This window comes from Poecilia reticulata, chromosome 9, assembly GCF_904066995.2.
Source record: "Poecilia reticulata chromosome 9, P_reticulata-male-v2, whole genome shotgun sequence".
NCBI lineage: Eukaryota > Metazoa > Chordata > Actinopteri > Cyprinodontiformes > Poeciliidae > Poecilia > Poecilia reticulata.
In genome coordinates, this window is record NC_088838.1 from 18,770,497 (window position 1) to 18,788,677 (window position 18,181).

Here is an 18,181-nt window from a genome sequence, read left to right on the forward strand (position 1 = left end):
TACTTAATCGTGTTGGTAAGAAATCTAGAATCTCTCCTGTCAACTTTATTGTTTGTTGCACAGAAAGCGATGATGCCACCTTTAATTTTAACGTGTTGAGTTAAAATTTCATTCACTTTCAGTCTGTGACAACTTTTCTATAAAATTAGAATGCCATAAAACAGCTGCATGCTAAACGTTTCTGTGACATGATTTCAAAATAGCGGAAAGTTATTAATTGTTTTAGCTTGATGTGATTTCTTAAGCAATATATGTACATATATACACTTTATTTATACTTTATATATACATGCATACTTTCTTTATTTTAGTTTGAAAATGCATTCTTCTATTTACATTTAACTACCTACTGGTACACCTGAATTGTATGCTCAAGTTCTCCTTACAGCTCATGAAAATCTGACGCCTCCTTATTTAGCAAAACTCCAATTACCAGTTTAAACTGAAACTGCAAATACCAGCTTTGTGACAATAAGTTGAGCTATTTTAATGTTTAATGTTCCTGAAGTGGTAGTCTAAAGTGTGTTAAAGCAGAGCCTCCAAACTTCCCACATTTTAAAACTAACAAAACAACAACAAACAAAGGTTGTCGTTTTTACTGCATTTAAAAAATGTGGCTTGTTTCTATATTTAATTTAATTTAATTTTTATTTCACTCATTCCATATGTTGACTTTTCTTTTTTATAAATTTTTCCATAAGCCATCTAAACCAAAAGAGGAATTATTTTATTTATGTTGCAACAGAAATAAAGTATAACACTCTTTGCAAGCGATTTCATGACGAATACAGCCTGAATTTGAACATTATCACACCAATTACCTTGCAGGTCCTCCTTTAGGTTTATGATGTGCACAGCTCTGCTTTTTATTATTATTTTAAAACATTTAAGTAGCAGAACAAACATTCACATGTATACAAGTGACTTGAAAATATTTGTCATTTGACATTTTACACATTGAATCATAGATCAAAGAGTAATGTTCATTTTGGAAGTACAAAACTGCTAATTTTCTTCAAAATCACAAAGGCTACAAAACAGATTCATGCTGCTCTTAGCTAATTCCAAGGCTTTTATATATTTATTTATTTACAAAGCAGATGTGTGGCAATAAGCCAGTGACGATGATGTTAAAGAAGTTGTTTGTTTCAACAGAAATTAAGCCCAATAAAGTGCTTCAAACTCCTTTTAAAGGACAGCTTCTAAAGTTTCCCTGAAAAAAGTTTTTTGTGCAGGAAACACAGCTTCAGCCTGAACATTGTGTCTTGTTTTTGCTTTATTTAATTGCCACCCTGCAGTTGTACCATCTCTGCATGGTGAGAGTAGCTTTAATCTGTAATTCTTAAAATATTTAAACCCCAGTGCAATCATTAACATGTACAAATCTGTACCTGCTCAGCTATGACCCCAAAGAAAGGCAACTATTACCTGAATTAGACCTTTAACGAAATCTATTTCTGGTAAAACCACAGATGTCTTTGAAAAGGCCATCAGAAACTGATACAAGGAGAGCCGCGGAGAAACCCGACTCCTGAGAAAAACACAGTCTGTCCAGATCCCAGAAAAACAAACAGAAAAACAAAGTGACTGGCAGGGCTGGTCCAGCAGCAGGGGGGCATTGTTAAGTCATCTGTGAAATTTAAGACCTTAAACAGGAATTTGACCGAACCGAGTCACAAACGCGACTGTAGCTCCTCCCTGAGCAGCAGCATCCAGCCAGAAAAAACAGGCCTTGTCCCTAAGTACCACCACTGACTGGCCTCTGACTCCTCACACACCCACACACCCACAAAGATATACACATTAATCACATCCTGATTGCACAAATACAGCATCTGTTTACTAAATAAATCACAAAAGCAGAGTATTTTTAAAGCAAATTACAAAATCTGTTTCTAATTTAATTGACCGTGTTCACTTTTTTTTTCCTGTCAGTTCCACTTATTCTCTGGAGAAAAAACATTTCTCCTGTCTTTTTTTTCCTACAAAAACAAACTAGAGCCCTTCTTTGTGGGGAGGCTAAAGCCACAAGCACTTGCTGAAGAGGAGTAAATCTGACTTGTGATCTGGCAGATTTCATAAACTTTCTGTTCACAGTGGAGTGAAAGATCTGCCCCGACCACATTAGACCACATTTTAGAAAGCAGCGAAACCAAAGGTCCCTGAACTTCCTTTTTCTTCTGTCTAACTCTGAGTGAGGCCCTGGCTGTCTGAAACTGTACCTGTCAGTGATTTTGATATTCCAGACATTCATCTTCTCTCCCTGTCTGTCTTCATGTCATTCTTCTGCTCACGTCGCCCCAAGGGAGGAGCCATCCCCATGCTCCTGTGCCAGCTGCTCAGTGGTCCAGCCTGTGTGCCGCTTCACTGTGTGCATTAGAGCCTCAGGCCCCCTGTCGCCACGCTGCTTGGTCCCCCCCTGCCTGAGGGGCTCGCTGACAGGGGGTCTGGAGGGACCGGACAGTAGCGGCCCACCAGGGAGAGACCTGTGACAGTGGACTGAGCGAAGCAGGGGGTCTGACTTTGTCTCTGGGCATGTACGTATGTACATGTGACTGACGGGCAGATTAACCTCTGCTATTGATGTGTGAATCAGTGCAAACAGATTTTTGGGAGAAAAATCATTTAAGTACTAAAAAAAACAAAAAAAAAGTAATTTCAGATTTAAAATGGACACACAAAAATTTGATCTTAGGAAAATCAAATTCTATTAAATAATTACATTTTTTAATCCAACTGATCCATTTAAAACAAATATAAGCAAAGCATTTTTTATATATTTTATGTTTTTAAGTTCACTTAAGTTTCAAGAACTTCTCCACTGAAATCCAATAAAGGATATTTGTATTTTATATATTTCTTGGGTATCAATATGACATAATGATGCTTAGTCAAATATATGTCCATAAGCCATGAGAGCCATATTATTGCAGGTGTTGCCAGGAGAATGCCTTTTCTGTTCCACCATTACAAATGTAAACGCAGCGTTTACATTTATACTTGACCTGTCTGTCAGTCAAATTAGACAAGTTACGTTTTAGTAACAAACACTTTCAGTGGGAACAAAGGATGAATGTATAAAAATGCCTCTCACACATAACAACTGAGCATGATAGAGGATCTGGGATGCTGTGGGCCAGTTTTCCGTCCAAAGGAAAAAACCCTCGGTGGAGTGAACTCTTTGAAACATCTGGAGATTTTAAATGAACATCCGGTGACTTCTGCTAAAGGACTGAAAAATGGGGTTCGACTAGGTTATTTCAGCAGGAAGAAAGATCCAGATCTACACAGAAATGCTTTACCAGAACATAAAACAAATGATTATATCACATTACTTTTCTACCACAATAAAGGTGGTGATTTGTTTTAATTGTTCTCATCTAAAGGAAAACCTCTGAATGAGAAAATCTCCAAGACCTTGAATAAAAGATGATTTAGGACTTCAGACACTGTACTCTATTGTATGCTGCAACCATATCAAATGTTACAGACAAAGACTGAGTAGTAAATGCGGATAGTACAAAGTATTGACAGCAGGTGTATCAATAAGGCCACTAATAATTTGGCTAACAAAAACAGATTTTTCTAAATTTTTTCCAAAACCAAAGTCAAACTGGTTGGTATTTTCACATATTTTTGTGTAGGAACACACTGCCTTCACACTAAACTACACAGTGTTTAAAGCACTAGGGCATGAAAAATGTTTGCATAAGGCCTGAGAGTACTTCTATGTATTGTAAATGGAAACACACTTTTCTTTAGAAGAAGACATCTCACTATTCCCCATTTCTTTTAAATGCATAAGTGTGTAGATATACTGTCAAACCATAAATGTTCACTCTTTCTGAAACAAAATACACAGATAGAGGAAAACCACACGTTTTTCTACATTCAAATTATTTTCATTATTATTATTTATCATTATTTTATTATTATTATTATTATTATTATTATTATTATTATTATTATTATTATTATTAAAACTACAAACAGAAACAGTGCTAACTAAATGTACACAACATCCTTTTGCTGACGTGGATTTGAGAATATAAGCAACTGTATAAAATAAGAATCTATACAGTGAGTCTGAGAAAACCGTCTCCTTTGACATTGTTGTCTCAGACATAAACCTTAGAGTGCCTATATAATGGACTAACAGAGCGACTTGGCGGCAGATTTTGAGTACGCATCTGGGAGTGGGGAGGAATTCGACCCCTGACACGGTCCAAAATAATGCTGCAGCATTTATTCTCTGGCTGATAGTTTAATGTTCTTTTCCCAAAGACTCTTTAGCTGCTATTTTGTTTTTTGGCTGTGAGCAGAAAAATGAGGAGTCTGCAGTTCCCCGCCATTAGCAGGACAAGGAGAAACTGCTGCGGCCTGCTGCGAGGGCAAAGTAGACGGCCTCCAAGAAACCCCTGCATCACCATATATTTTTTAAGATTTGCTTCTGACAAGCGGGGAACAAGCATATGGAAAGGCTAACTCTGAAACAGATGGTCAGACTGACATACCACATCAGCAGAGAGCAGACATTTGCATAAAGCAACAAATAGGATTTACTGTCAAACTTTGTAGAGCCACTTCACACTTCAAGCTAAAGTCAGGCATTGTTTTCCTGTGATTTAAGATGTATGCTCTGTTCCCTCCATTGCAAAACAGCTTCAAGAATTAATAACTAATAAAAGCAATAAGATCCATCAAGCTGGGAGTCTTTGTAACTGAGTCGAGGCTTGCCAATTTTCAGCTAAATTGATTTGCAAAGATGCAAAAAAAAAAAAAAAAAAAAAGTTAAAGCCATTTCGTTCAGTAGCTGAAAACAACATGTTCCTGTGGTACGCGTAACCAGAACCAAGACTACAAACAGATCAATACAGCCCACAACCTGGGATTAAGAGTAATGGATTCCTGTTGGAGCCGAGCAGCTGAAGTCATTTTCAGCTCAAATAATAAGAAGCAAAACAGCCGAATATTGGAAGTTTATGAATGTATGATACATGTTTGACGCGTAGATGTTTCAGAAATTTAAAAGGAAAATGTGAGAGAATGTGAGATTTTTCTGTAAGTCCATCTTGAGCGTGGGGGGAGGAAAATGCCCTATTGACAGCATTGGAAAATTTCTATTGATTATTCTTCTTTTCTCTGAGCAGTGGCTTGTTAAAAAAGAGCCCTCTTGGAAACACGATCAATTAGTGAGATAGTGCTCGCCATTGATCACCCGACTGCCCCTCACAAGGCCTCGTACGATGGATCCCTCCACACACTCCTTATGACTATCTATTGATCTGGGCTTCTTAGCCAAATTTAAAAGCACACACTCGCCGTCAGTCCCCTCCTCCCCATCTGAACCGGACTAACACTAATACTGACATCTGCTTGTCTCCATTGTAAAAACCCTCGGTTCACTCATAAATCCTGGGCCCAGAACCAATATAGTTTCTGAGAGGTCAAGGGTCATGAATGGTAATAACACCACCATTAACAGATCTGCCTACGTTAATACTGAGAGTCCAGTTTGAGCAATAACTGGTGGAAAATGCTATTTTTTAAAATGGGGGGGGTATTTTTTTTTCAGGTTCTGCTCATTAAATTAGTTTGAAATTTAATGAGTTGAAATATTCGCATTTGTGACATATTCACAATTTTTTTGTATTTATTTCAAACACAAAAAATTTAGCTGAAGTACTTTTAAAAGAAAACAAAAGCGGTGTAAAGTTTACCTGCGAGAGTTTGATGAGCAACATTTATGGTGATGAGCCGAGAGTAATCGATCTCTGTTTTGTTTTTTTTTCTACTAATCAATCATCAAACCAATCAGTGAGCCAGTCACCCCATCAGTCAAAGATAAGTGGGCCTTCTACAAACACAGAAGCCACTTGAAAAGTACTGTGGTTCACCAATGTTAAGATTATACAGATGTAAAACTATTAGACGCAGCAGGAAGTGGAGCATTAGATAATGCTCGCCCATATAAGCAACTTGAGTCATCTCTTTGTCAGCGGCTGCCCTTGCCCTTTTCATCCTTCCGTCCCTGCACCCCCCCCGCACCCCCCCCCATCCCCACCCCTCCTCATGGATCAGCTGTGATCTCCTCTTTCTCTTTTCTCTCAAATCAGGATTAGTGAGTAGGAGGGGTGCAGGGGGCTGCGTGGTGCAGCAGCACCAGCAGTAGCAGCACGGGGAGGAGACGGTGGGGGGGGAGAGAAAACTGAAACAATATGGAAAGGAGATTAGAAAAGTGGGGGTTTGAGGCCGTTTGGGGAATTGCAAACTCCCTTGTGCTTGGGTAGGTGTCCTAATGACACTGCCTAATTATGGCAAAATTAGACAGGCTAAAGGGAATGGGGTAGGGGGCGAAAGAGACGGAAAAGGGAAAAGAGAAGAGGAGCATGGGAATTAAGAAATTGGGAGTCAAAATAGTAGGAATACGGAGCGAAAGAAAAGAGAGAGAGAGTGGTGTGTGAGCTTGGGTGGGAGGGGGGGCTTAAAGGAAGGAGGCACGAGGCTGCAAGTGTGAGAATAAAGAGCGAAAGAAGGAGGAAAAGGGGTGGAAAGCAGCGGCTGGGCGACGGGAGCGAGTGGGCCCCAGAACGCTGCATGTTAATTGGAGAACAGGTGTTGGGGCTGGGAGCAGGAGGCTGATTACTGCATCCACAGAAACAGACCGTCTCCTACAAACACACACACACATGCATGGCTGCAGACAAACACACACGCACACACCCACGCACACACGCACACACACACACACATGAATAATTTAAGCTCCAAGCAGTGACTGGGGAAAAAGGTCACAGTAAGGGTCACACAGACACACAGACAATCGTTCATACATCCATATACATACATAAATAAAGGATCGCAATACAAACACTAAAAACATACATCATTCCTGTGAGCACACGAGCAGCGCAGAGATTCTGGGGATGCAGATGCAAACTGTGCTCGACCAATCACTTTAAGTTTGGTCTTGGAATAGAAAAACCGATGTTGGTCACGCAAAGTTCCATCGGCTTATCAGAAAATAACTGCCTGCTAATTGGTCGATCCCTGAGGAGAAGATTCTGCAGATCAGTTATGATGGAGAAGCGCCCATCAAGATAAAACGGGCTCAGTCTGATTAGTTCATCCTGCAGGTCAACGATTTCAACTCTTGAGAGATGCACATGAGCCTAAACTGATATATAGACGCTTAAAAGTTTGGTTTGTCCTCACTGACGTGCTGAAAAGCTAAGCTAATTTCAAAGATAGTTTGACTATGTTAGGAGGAAGTACAAAATAAAACAAGGGGCCAAAAGGGGTCATTGTTCCAACTGTATGCCACTGTAAATGGAAAAAGCAGCTGCTCTGCCGTATTCTGGGAAAACTCAAGAAACAACAGCACAATTTTTTTTTTCTTTTTCCGTTATATGAAAACTATCTTCAGCAGAGATCCTTAGAGACACACTGTCAACAGTCAGCCAGCTTGAACTGAGGAGGGGAAAAAGAAAAAGGTCCTTGACGTATATGAAGTGTGTGTTTCCTTGACAGACAATTGAGGGGCAGAAGAGCGGGAAGACGGGCAGAAAGGTGGGAGTGGAAGAGAGACAGGGGAAGAGGTGATGAGGGTTGTGTCTCTGACATCACAAAGAAACTATTCCACATGTACGAGTTTGCTCGTGAGCATTCATCACTGCGGTTAATGCCAAGCAGACAATGCAAGGCCTCCGGGAAGCCCAGGACGTGAAGTCTCACCCGCACGCTGATTAGAGAGGGGTGGTCATCTGGCACAAAGCCTGACTGGCTGTGAAGGTGCGCATTTATTATGAGAGTTGACCTACAGGAAGGAAGTAAATACGTGTTTCTGATGAAAGGGAACATGTGCTTACACCAGGTGAAATGTCAGGAGTGAAGAAATTGCAGCAGATCCAGAAAGGTTAAAAATATCAGCATTTGCAGATAAACAGGCGACTCGATAAATTAGGAGATTATCAGCGATTCAAATCAAAATAAAATCCAATTTCTAGTAAATTAAACATTACATAAGACTAACAAAAGAAAATACTTCAATACAGAAATGTCAAGTTATACCCCTGTCATAGCAGACACAATCTATTAATAATGACTGCTGACTTGCCCCACAAAATCCTACTGGTAAAGAAATTGGCTGTTCAAAGAGTACTGTTTGCTAACAGTTTAATGGAAAGTTAAGTGGAAGGAAGAAGTGTGGTAGAAAATGACTCGCAGGCTCACCAAGGCCTTAAGAAACGAGAGTTTTGTGCTGTGTAAAATTACATGACTGAAACATTCATGATCACTTAGTTAATTGTGTTAGTGTGTATTGGAAATGAAACATCAAATAATGTGCAAAGGTTTAATACCACCATATACTTGAAAAATTCTCAAGCTCATAAAAGAATAAATCAAATACAAATTGCATCTGGAAGTAATGTTTGTAAGAAACTAAAACTATCCAGTGAACAGCTGACACAGAGCCTTCATCCCCCAGCCAATCATTGACTCCATGCCATGTTTTCAGCTAAAAGCTCCCTGAGAGTCACCATGTTTCAGACACCTGTAGCCTGACGGCAAATCTGTACAAAGTGAAAGAAAACGACATTCAGTTCCTCCAATAAATAATGGATCCATTAAGAAGGAAACTGCACAGCTGTTTTATTCACACTGTATCACAAAACAATGCAGGTGGTCATGCCTGGCTGTTTCTGAGTAAATTTAATTTATTTTCATTTAACCTTTATTTAAAGGATTATTGACAAAAATTACTTTTTGACAATCTACTGGTATCAAAGAGTTAAAAAATCCCATTTTAATCTCAATCTGCTACATGTAGATCCAATTCCTCCTCTAGGTTTAAGCACTTTTATTTTGCCTGATTTATTCTCATGTCAGGGTTAACTAGTTTCATGACCAGGTATTGAACTGATAAGGTGTGAAAAGCATAACAAGTCCAAATAAAAACAAAAACATATCTTAAGACCAGCTCTGAGTCATTTTTTCAACATTTACTTACTTTACAAATACTTATACTATAGTGTTCAAGTTGCTATTTTGGTGTTAAACATGTGACTTAAAGCATTAAAGTTTAAATGTTAAGTACAGTTTAACTTAATTGTACATTAACATCTTAAAACATTGCATTACACCCTGTTTCTGCTTATTTTAGTTTGGATCCTCATTCAAAGCCATTTGATTATAACAAATTAGGTCCCCTGATCAAATCAAAATAAGTTATAACAACATTACTGGTAGAAAATAAGAACACCTCTATAAATCATCCATTATGACATTTTTCCTCCTCATGGGTATGAACTGATTTTTCTTGCAGAAGATGCCTTTACTGGACAAAAGTTGAAGGTGAATCTCCCCAAATAGAAAGTGTACACAATGGAAAAGGGATTAAATGAGCAACACCCTCAAGACCACATTTTCTTTTCTTTTATTTGTGTTTGTGTCCCATCTTGGCAGCTTAGGCGAACAAAATAGTGGGACAGGTTGCCTTTCAGTGTCAGCCAACATTTGATCAACAAAAGGGGGGCTGCTTTAAAACACAAACTATCTTTACATTTAAGAAGAAGATGAACGAGTGAAACATTTCCAGTTTTTTTTCTGTGTGAGTGTTTACTTCCATATATGCAAAGAGAAAAGCCAAACTGGACATTAGGTGTGTAGTGGTGGATCATCGGAGGTACATGTTTCATGTTATTTACCTGTCAATGATGACCGGATCAGAGGGTGTCTCATTGCGATTGCCACAACTTTTCTTCTCGCAGCAGCGGCTGAGTGGGTGGTTGAAAGAAATAGAGAAAAAAAGTCAGAAAATGAAACCAAACCGGCCATTATTTGTCTGGCCCATCAGCATCCACAGTCCCAGACAACGCTTCTCTGCGGTCGGCCAAAATCCAGAAACACACAAAGGAGGCATGAGAGGGGAGGGGAAGAATAGACAAAAGAAGAAAAGAGGAAGAAAAGGTACAACAACACACCCTACAAACAGTGAGAGACCATTCAAAAGTGAAAAGCCAGCCAGGCAATCTGTCACATTGATTCTGAAATCAAACTCAACCCCCATGCAGCTCCACTGCACACATACACACACGCACACACACACCCTATCCCACAGCATCCTACCATTCGTCAGCGGTTCTGTCCGAGGAGCCTGCTGGCCAGCCCCCCTCCTGCCCCCCAACACACCTCCCTGTCCCCTTCACTGCATAACAAAAGTGCCCCCACCCCTAACCATCTGCCACCCCTACACCTCGCCTCAGCCCTCCCGTGTCCCAGCTTGGCCCTGCCCTTCCCCCCGCCGCCCCCCTGTCAGACGGCCTCACTCCCCAGCTGTGACGCTTGCCCTCTGCCTCCTCGGCTCTGTTATTAGCCAGCTGTGAGTCACATTCGGGCATCTGCTGGCCACACAATGGCCGAGCCCGGTCCGTCTCAGTTCCTCTCTGCGTGTCCCAGGACCACATCCTTTACCTCTCTGAGTCCCAGGTCAGTGCCCCACTTCCAGACCACGCTCCCCATCCATAACCCATCCCTTTCACTTGTCCTCTTTCTTCACCTCATAACAATAAAATCGCCTTGGTCCTTATTCAAATTCAAGTTTTTAAATGCTAGTAAATCAGCGCTTTAACACTGCTTGCCGGAGTACTCTTGTCACACCATGTTCACACATGCCATCTTGGCTAAAATATAACAGCGGGAGTTATAGTGAGCGAAGAGAGGAAACTGTTGCCCATTAATTGCTTGGTGCTGGTAGCTGAGTTCCGCCTGCAAAAAAATCCCGGGTCAGAAAGAGAGGGGGCCCAAGAAGAAACAGGAGCCGGACCAGCGACCTGCTGCGATACAGCGGAAAGCAGCAGGGGGTCAGCACTGTAACAAGGATGATGACAGGCAGAGTAGACTTATAGTTTAACAACACCCCCGTTTTTAAGAAAAAAGAAAAAAAAGAGAGTCCCAAAAGCACATTTCATCGATGCCGGGAAAATCAGAGTGTAACAGAATAATGGATGTTTGGATTTAGTCCCGCTGGGCAAAAAATTTCAATCACTGTATGTCACTCACCTGCACATAACCTCATGCGTGAGCAGAACTCTGCACATTTCTGGGTTCTTGTTCTGTCCCTCGTACGAAATGGGCTGTGAGGAGGAAATAAAGACCAGCAGGACGGATTCAGTTTCATGTGGGAAAGCTAAACTAATTTCTTTAGGATGAATTGGAATCCTTTCAGGAAGATTTAAAGAAAGTCTGCCAACCTGTTTGGTGACGGAGTCAATAAGTCGCGCGTAAAGATCTTGCTCCGTACGAACCCCTGTGAGAAAGAAAAGACAGGATGTGGATCTCATCAATAACGTTGCAACTTGTTCTAAGCAGGAGGAAAAGGGAGAATTGTTACGCACGCAGGTGATTTTCGTTTGATAAATCGAGACCCATCAAGTCTGGATTTATTTTTTAAAAATCACATCAATACCACAGTATGTCAGGGGCAGTCCTGAAATTCTCAAGAATGCTCTCACCACCCACTGAACGCTAAAAATAAAGCAACCAGATTTATGGGATACATTATTCTTTTTCAACCTCCCGACAGTCTCACACACACAAAAAAAAGTATTGAATTCAGTCCAGACAACTGAGGAGAACAAGCGTGGTGTGCAATCATATTTTTTCTGCAATGGTTTCTGAGGGAATTGAGTCATTTGATGTTTGATAAACATTTCTCATGTCCTACTTTAGGGCTGTAATTTACAGGATTCTCACGGATTTCCTAGGATGTGCTCTTTATGGTTGTTTCTGTGTTGGCTTTGAGCTAGAAGTTGAGATGATTGACAAAGAGTTATAAAACAATACAGAAAGTATTAATAGTCCTTGAGCCTTTTCACATTTTGCTACAGTAAGAGCAGAAACTCTAATCCTTTGAAGGGGATGCTGCAGCTTTACCAACTCAAACAAGGAAGGAGAGAAAAACAAAACAATACAAGGATTTGAAAGTTTGTTGGACTTTTTTACACATAGAGAATTTTTTTTTTCAATCAAATGTATTTAGGTTATAACTTTGACTAGGCAATACTAACACGTAAATATGCTTTGATTTAAACTATTGCATTGTCACTCTGGCTGTAAGCTCAGCGTCTTTGTTCCACTGGAAAGTGAATCAGGTTTTTTTTTTTTTTTCAGTCTCTGCCAGGGATTTGGCTCCATCTAGCTTCCGTTAAACCCTGGCCAGCTTTCCCACAGCATGATGTTGCAACTGCCATGCTTGAAAGTGAGCATGGTGATGTTTTCTTCTCATTTGACCCGAGCTTCTCGTTTCACACGTTTGCTGGGTCGATTGAATCTCTTGAGGCAAACAGTAAAACTAGACTTCTTATGGCTTTCTTTCAACAGAGACCTTCCTCTTGCCTCTCTTTCGTAAAGGTTCATTGGTCTTCATGATGCAGTCAGTCTCCTGAGGTCTCCACAGAAAAGCTGAATTAAAGGACTTCTGAATATAGAACTGGGTTTTATTTGAGGATATTTGAGTAAAGAGGGGCATTTGCAAATGAATACCACAGTTGTCTGGGGTTTTTAAATCAAATGGTATCACTTTCCAGCACTTCACAATCATTTGCTACTTTGCATTGGTCCACCTGAATAAAATTCCTTGGTGCTTCTGGTCGCAAATTGACAAAATCTGGAAAGGTTCATAGCACCTACAGTATCTGCAACTGCGACGACATTTAGAAACTTTAAGTTGAAACAGCGAAGCGTAGAATAGCAAGAAAAACCGTTTAATGGTTTGCTGCATGAGAGAAGACAGTCGCTGTTCGTGTATTTTCTCTACAGAGGCTTTTGAGAGTATTGCTTTTAAAAATGTGTTCCTCTCATCAAAGTCTCGATTGAGACGCCTTTGATATCGCTTCGTGGGGGAAGGGGAGGGAAAGGAGGGCATGTAGAGGAAGTGCTCTTGGCGTGCTCGCGTGTACATGCGGTGCGTTCGTCTCTGCGTGAAGGGGGCTTCTCCAGAACTCGCCTTTTATCTTCTCTCCCATGGGTGCCACTGGGATGGCAGAGCAGGGGCAGCGGTGACTCAGGGGAACCACAATTTTCTGTGCATCCCCTGATCTGATGTGAAGGAACTGCCGGGGCAAAGGGTGGGGGTTCGGATGGGGTGGCAACATTTATCTCATTTTCCTCTACTGGAGCCCAGAGGTAGCTGCTTGGAGGGCTTTAAAATCTTAGAAAAGACAGATCAGGCAATGAGCTGCAGAGGGATTGGGGTGTGGCGGAGAGGTGTGTGTGTCCCTCGAAACTCTTACGACTCCTGGTAGTGAGTCTAATATAACTTGTTACGAGAAAATTAAATCAAAATACAGCTGTTGTTTTTTTTTGTCAACTCACCATTACTGTAGAGGAGCTGTAGCTTGTAGTGTGTGCCGTTATTTGTCTTTTCTCCTGTCTGCTCCTTGGAAAGAGGGGAAAAAACACACAGAGAGAAGCACAATGCATGCTGATGAGTTCACTGGGGTAGAGACATCTGCACATGGGCATCAGATATATATATCACCAAATATATTAACATCCTGGAGTTTGCTCTTCTCCGTGGAGCATCTTCCAGGTCAGGACAGTAGGCTCAAAGCTCATCATGCATATAAGCTGAGCACTTAACCTTCAGCCTGGGGCTCACTGTAGAGACAGGAACCATCATCTCTGATACAAGCGTCCTGAAACGGAGAGATCTGACCGAACTGTCGTTTCTGCTGCAAAGCAGGGGGTACATTTGTACATGCTCGTGTGTGTGCAGGAGGAAAATTTTGTTCCCCCCCTGCTGTGTGTGTGAGCCCGAGCACCAGCGGACCTTGACATAAAAAACTTCTTTTCCACCATCCCTCCTTCGCCCAAGCTCTCACTTCTTCCCTGTTTGGCTCTTGTTCCGCCTCTTTCTTTCTCATCCTCTACCTCCACTGGTCTTTCTAAGTGGTCTCAAAGGAATGCTCTCTGGTCCAATAACCCAGGAGGGCCTGCATCTCGCAGAGATGAGCTCAGGAAAGGAGGAGAGCAAAAGAAAAAAGAAACAGGCAAAATGAGGCGGTTGTAAAAGAAAAAAAAAAAGGGGGGAAAAAGAAAGTGTAGGAATTAAGATGCATGAAGACAAACTCAGAGCCTAATATGAGGAGTGAGACTGCGACACAACAGGTGATAGATGGATGCCTGGCTTCATAAAGTCTTTGCAAATGCACTCAGAGGAGCATTTATTTTGCCATGCCATCGCTTTACTGCTGCATAATTGCGAGGCAAAAACAGATGCCAGGGTAACCATGCAGAAAATGAACTTCTCCCCTGTCATCATGTGAGTCGGCACTGGCCTGTGTGGCACGACGAGCAGCACAGTGACAGCTTTCACACCTGGCATTAGCACCGCTGCCAGCGTGAATGACAGCACAAATATGTTTCGGCCTCACGTGGCAGGAAGGTGTCCCCCTTTTCTACTCCTCTCAGGACGGAGCTGCAGGAGGTCCACTGCCCTCCACACAAAACACGAGCATCCGTCGGTCGTGGTCGCTCCTTCACATCCAACTCTGAAACTCTTTCCTCATTTCACTCGTGTCTGAACCGAGAAAATTTCAGACTCAACAACAAGGCCTTCCACTGAAGCACGGGGGGGGCTTCAACGAAAAGACACTTTGATGATTAGTTCACTGTATATCTTAACAGCAGCAAGCATGATTTGCATTTTAAAAAGTGGTGATATCCTCCTAATGAGGCGAGCTGCTAATTAGTCATTAGTTATTCTTTTTCAATCCCCCATCATCAGCTCATTGAGGGTGAAGCTCGTGTAAACATGTAGCCGTCAGCTGTTCGATATGTTTGGCTGTACTCAGGATGGGGAAGATTAGGTTGAGCACCTGGTTAAAGTGAAATGTTATCTGATTTTAAATGCATTATTTTATTTTATTTTATTTTTATTTATTTATTTAATTATTTTTGCACTGTGTGCTTCTCTCCAAAGGAAGTGTTGGGATGAAAAAGAATTGATTTTGAGTTGATGTCACCCTGAGACAGTTTATCAAGACAGAAAGGCATTCACCTTCTCGTGCTCAACAAAGTCCACAAACGCCGTCCTCTCCACCTCCACAGGTTGGCCGTGTCTGTCATAGAGGGCCAGGACGAAGTGGAAAAAGTTGGACTTGCGAAGATTGGAAGGCGGCTGCTTCTCAAAGTGAGCTCTTGACAGGGCCACTCCACTGAGGACACAGCAGGAAGAGGCACAATCAGCTCTCAGGAATCATTGTGTCTAGTTTAACTCTTTGTTTGTGAGACGGCTGCATTCTCCTTCAAATTAAAATGTGAATAATAAATAAAAACTGGAAACACAATTCTGAGAAATATTGGAGTTTAGATGTTTCAGATATTCTGTCAAAAAAAAAATACAAAAAAATAAAATAAAACAATTTTGAAAGGTAAAAAGTTGAGCTTTTTAGTGTTTATTTGTCTTTATTTTTATGTCAAAAACATGTCTTTAATAAATAAATCAAAAACCTGCTGCAAACCTTATATAATTTCCTTCATTGTTTGCAAAAATGTAAAGTCACATTATTTCAGCTCATGTTCCTGTTTTTGAAAAAAATAATTCATTTGGATTTAAATGCTAAAATTAAATGCATTGACAAACAACACTAATTTATCATAATATAGACTGAAAATGAAACGTAATATGAACGAAACAAAAAGCACTTTTGACCTGGAGGAGCACCTTATTAAAAACCAAAACATGAGGAATTCATTTTAAAAAGTAAAGGTTTTGAACATATCTCATGTTTGTCTCCATTCAGACATGCAACTTTTATTTTAGTTCGGCTTTGAAATGGTCCATTTACATTTTTAAAACAAAAATCTTATAGTTCTTCTCTTTGAGGAGAAGTTTGCTTCATGTAAGATACGTAAATCTGAATTAAAATCATCCTTGACAATTCTCTCTATTGATAATGAGTTAGGCATTGCGCCTGTTTTAATAATATTTTTAGCTTAAGAAAAATCCAACTTATTGCGCTGAATTGAACAAAAGAAATCAGCTTCTTTTATATCGTTAAATAAAGCTACAGCTTTACTTCTTCGCTGATCGTTTTCTTTAAAATAAAGCTACGCTAATTTGGCTTTTTGCGACGTAACTTTGCTCTCAGTTGGAAAACAAAAAATTGCGACAGAATAATAAGAAAACGTTTATATCTTACTGTCTGCTGCTGATAAAATTAACTTTGCTCTTTTCGAAAAGTTTGAAATTCCTTAAGCGGTAAAAACTGTTTGTTTTTTTTATTAAAAAATTGAGCGAAATTGAAAAAACTGTGGAGTATAAGTTAAGTCTAAATTTTAATTAATACATAAAAGGCTTATTGGTATTTTTTTCCTTTGCATTAAAACTTTTGCGATAATTGTACAGTTTTAATCCAAACTTAAACGTTTTGGACAGGAAAAACCCTGTTGCGCATCAAAACAAAAACCCAAATTTCAACCCTACGTCTAATTCACAACATGATCGCTCGTCATGTCCTTTTTAAAGAGTTAATTTATCATAATCTGAGCCGTTGTTTTCATATTTTACAGCAAGATGTTTCCTATAATTTTATGACTCTATTCTGACATCTATACTCCAAACTATTTCCTAACAAGCCATAAATTAAATTCTGCGCAGTTCTGATAGGCAAGCGTAGCGGGAAAAGTTGAGTTTCGCACTTTACCTTTGCGCTGCAACGTTCGCATCCACAACTCCAACATTACGCACCCACGACCGGACTGGATCCATCTCCTCTCCAAGAGTTCTCTCTTTTAATCCGCTCACGTCTCGTATTAGCTGCTCCTGGATCCCAAACATTTAAAGCCCTGTCCTGGTCGTTTGGATGACTTTTTGAAATTCTGGTATTATTTGGTTCGGAACCGACAAGATGGCCTGGACAAGTTGAAGCACTTCAGTAACGAACAGAGGGTCCACTTCAGGGCGCCGCTCTCCCTCAAAAGCGCCGCAAAAGAAGCTTCCAGTGAGCTTTAGGGGGGGGGATAAATAAATGTCTGGTGCTGTGTTATGACTCTTAACGGGGCTCAGTAGAAATCCGCACGGACTTTCTTTCATTCAAGGCTCAAGAGATGAATGTAGATATATGTCTCCACAGATTACAATCATTGTCCGAGCGCACATCTCGAGCAGGAGTGGGAGCGCAGCGGATCATCTGCTCCAACAGAGAGGATCAGACGGGGATGGAGATGTACTTTAAAAAAGTACAAAAAAAAAAAAAAGTAGATCTGCGCGCAGAAAGTCTTCCTTTGTCACAAGGCCGGGTTGGATCAAAAACAGCTGATGCTGAGGCCAGTAGGCTTGGAGTGAGCCGCTGTCCTGGAGCATGAATGAGACCCTCCGCCGGGATGGAGCGTGGAGGAGGGGCCAAGTGCCATATGGGGGACCGATTGTTGAAATGGATGCTCTCATTGGTGTAAAGTGCATCCGTTGTATGGACCGCTGCCAGATTCACTATCCAACCGGTGACTCTCACCGCAAACTTCCAGACAACAGTTCAACCAGGTTTTACTTTTTTTTTTTTTTTTTTTTTTTTTTTAAAAAAAGCAAACTTTCAACGTTTGCATCACAGACACTTTTATATTTGGAAGGATAACTAACAATGAGGTTATGTATATTTATTCTGTGTTCTCGCTGAAGAAATTGTGAGTATAACTTTGCTTCAAAAGGCAAAATAAAATGTAAGTAAATTGTTGAATGTCTGCATGTGTTTTTTTTATTATTATTATTATTTATTATTTAAGTAACTTTGTGACATTTCAGATAAACGTTTCGGCGGGGCAGTAGCACCAAGGTTGCACTAAAGAAAACAATCTGTAAGAATTAAGACAATAAAATCATTGTAAGAATTTTATAAAGTTTCATTTAAGCAGTTTGTCAACGTTTTAAGTCTATCATGATAAGGCAGCGGGTAGAGCTTCATTGATCAACATTTGCAGTTTAATAATAGCTCTACTTGCTAGCAAGCAGCATTTCCAAACTTGTCACTGTTTCTAACAAGTATTCAGATCCCTCTTTTAAATTCATTTCAAAGAAGAGACTGGCAACAAATCTTATGACATTTCCTGGTATTATTGGAGGCTTCTGATGTGAAGATACAAATCATTCTCTCAAAAGAATGACTTGGGACATTTGTACATC

At 40.5% G+C, this 18,181-nt stretch overlaps 1 protein-coding gene across 4 annotated transcripts in view; it reads right to left on the reverse strand.

The window, feature by feature from the left end:
• ebf2 (EBF transcription factor 2) overlaps positions 1-17,382 on the reverse strand; it is a 37,172-nt gene extending 19,790 nt beyond the window's left edge. For 2 of the 4 annotated variants that reach the window (XM_008418606.3, XM_008418604.3), the window contains exons 1-6: positions 16,710-17,382; positions 15,062-15,218; positions 13,375-13,432; positions 11,253-11,308; positions 11,062-11,135; positions 9,708-9,776 (exon numbers count right to left, since the gene is read on the reverse strand). In XM_008418606.3, the coding sequence (XP_008416828.1) occupies positions 9,708-9,776; positions 11,062-11,135; positions 11,253-11,308; positions 13,375-13,432; positions 15,062-15,218; positions 16,710-16,843 (548 nt within the window). In that variant the 5' untranslated portion in view covers positions 16,844-17,382. Of the gene's footprint in view, positions 1-9,707; positions 9,777-11,061; positions 11,136-11,252; positions 11,309-13,374; positions 13,439-15,061; positions 15,219-16,709 lie in introns of all 4 variants that reach the window. The other 2 variants (XM_008418605.3, XM_008418603.3) reach the window with 1 other exon arrangement.
• Positions 17,383-18,181: the final 799 nt, after the last annotated feature.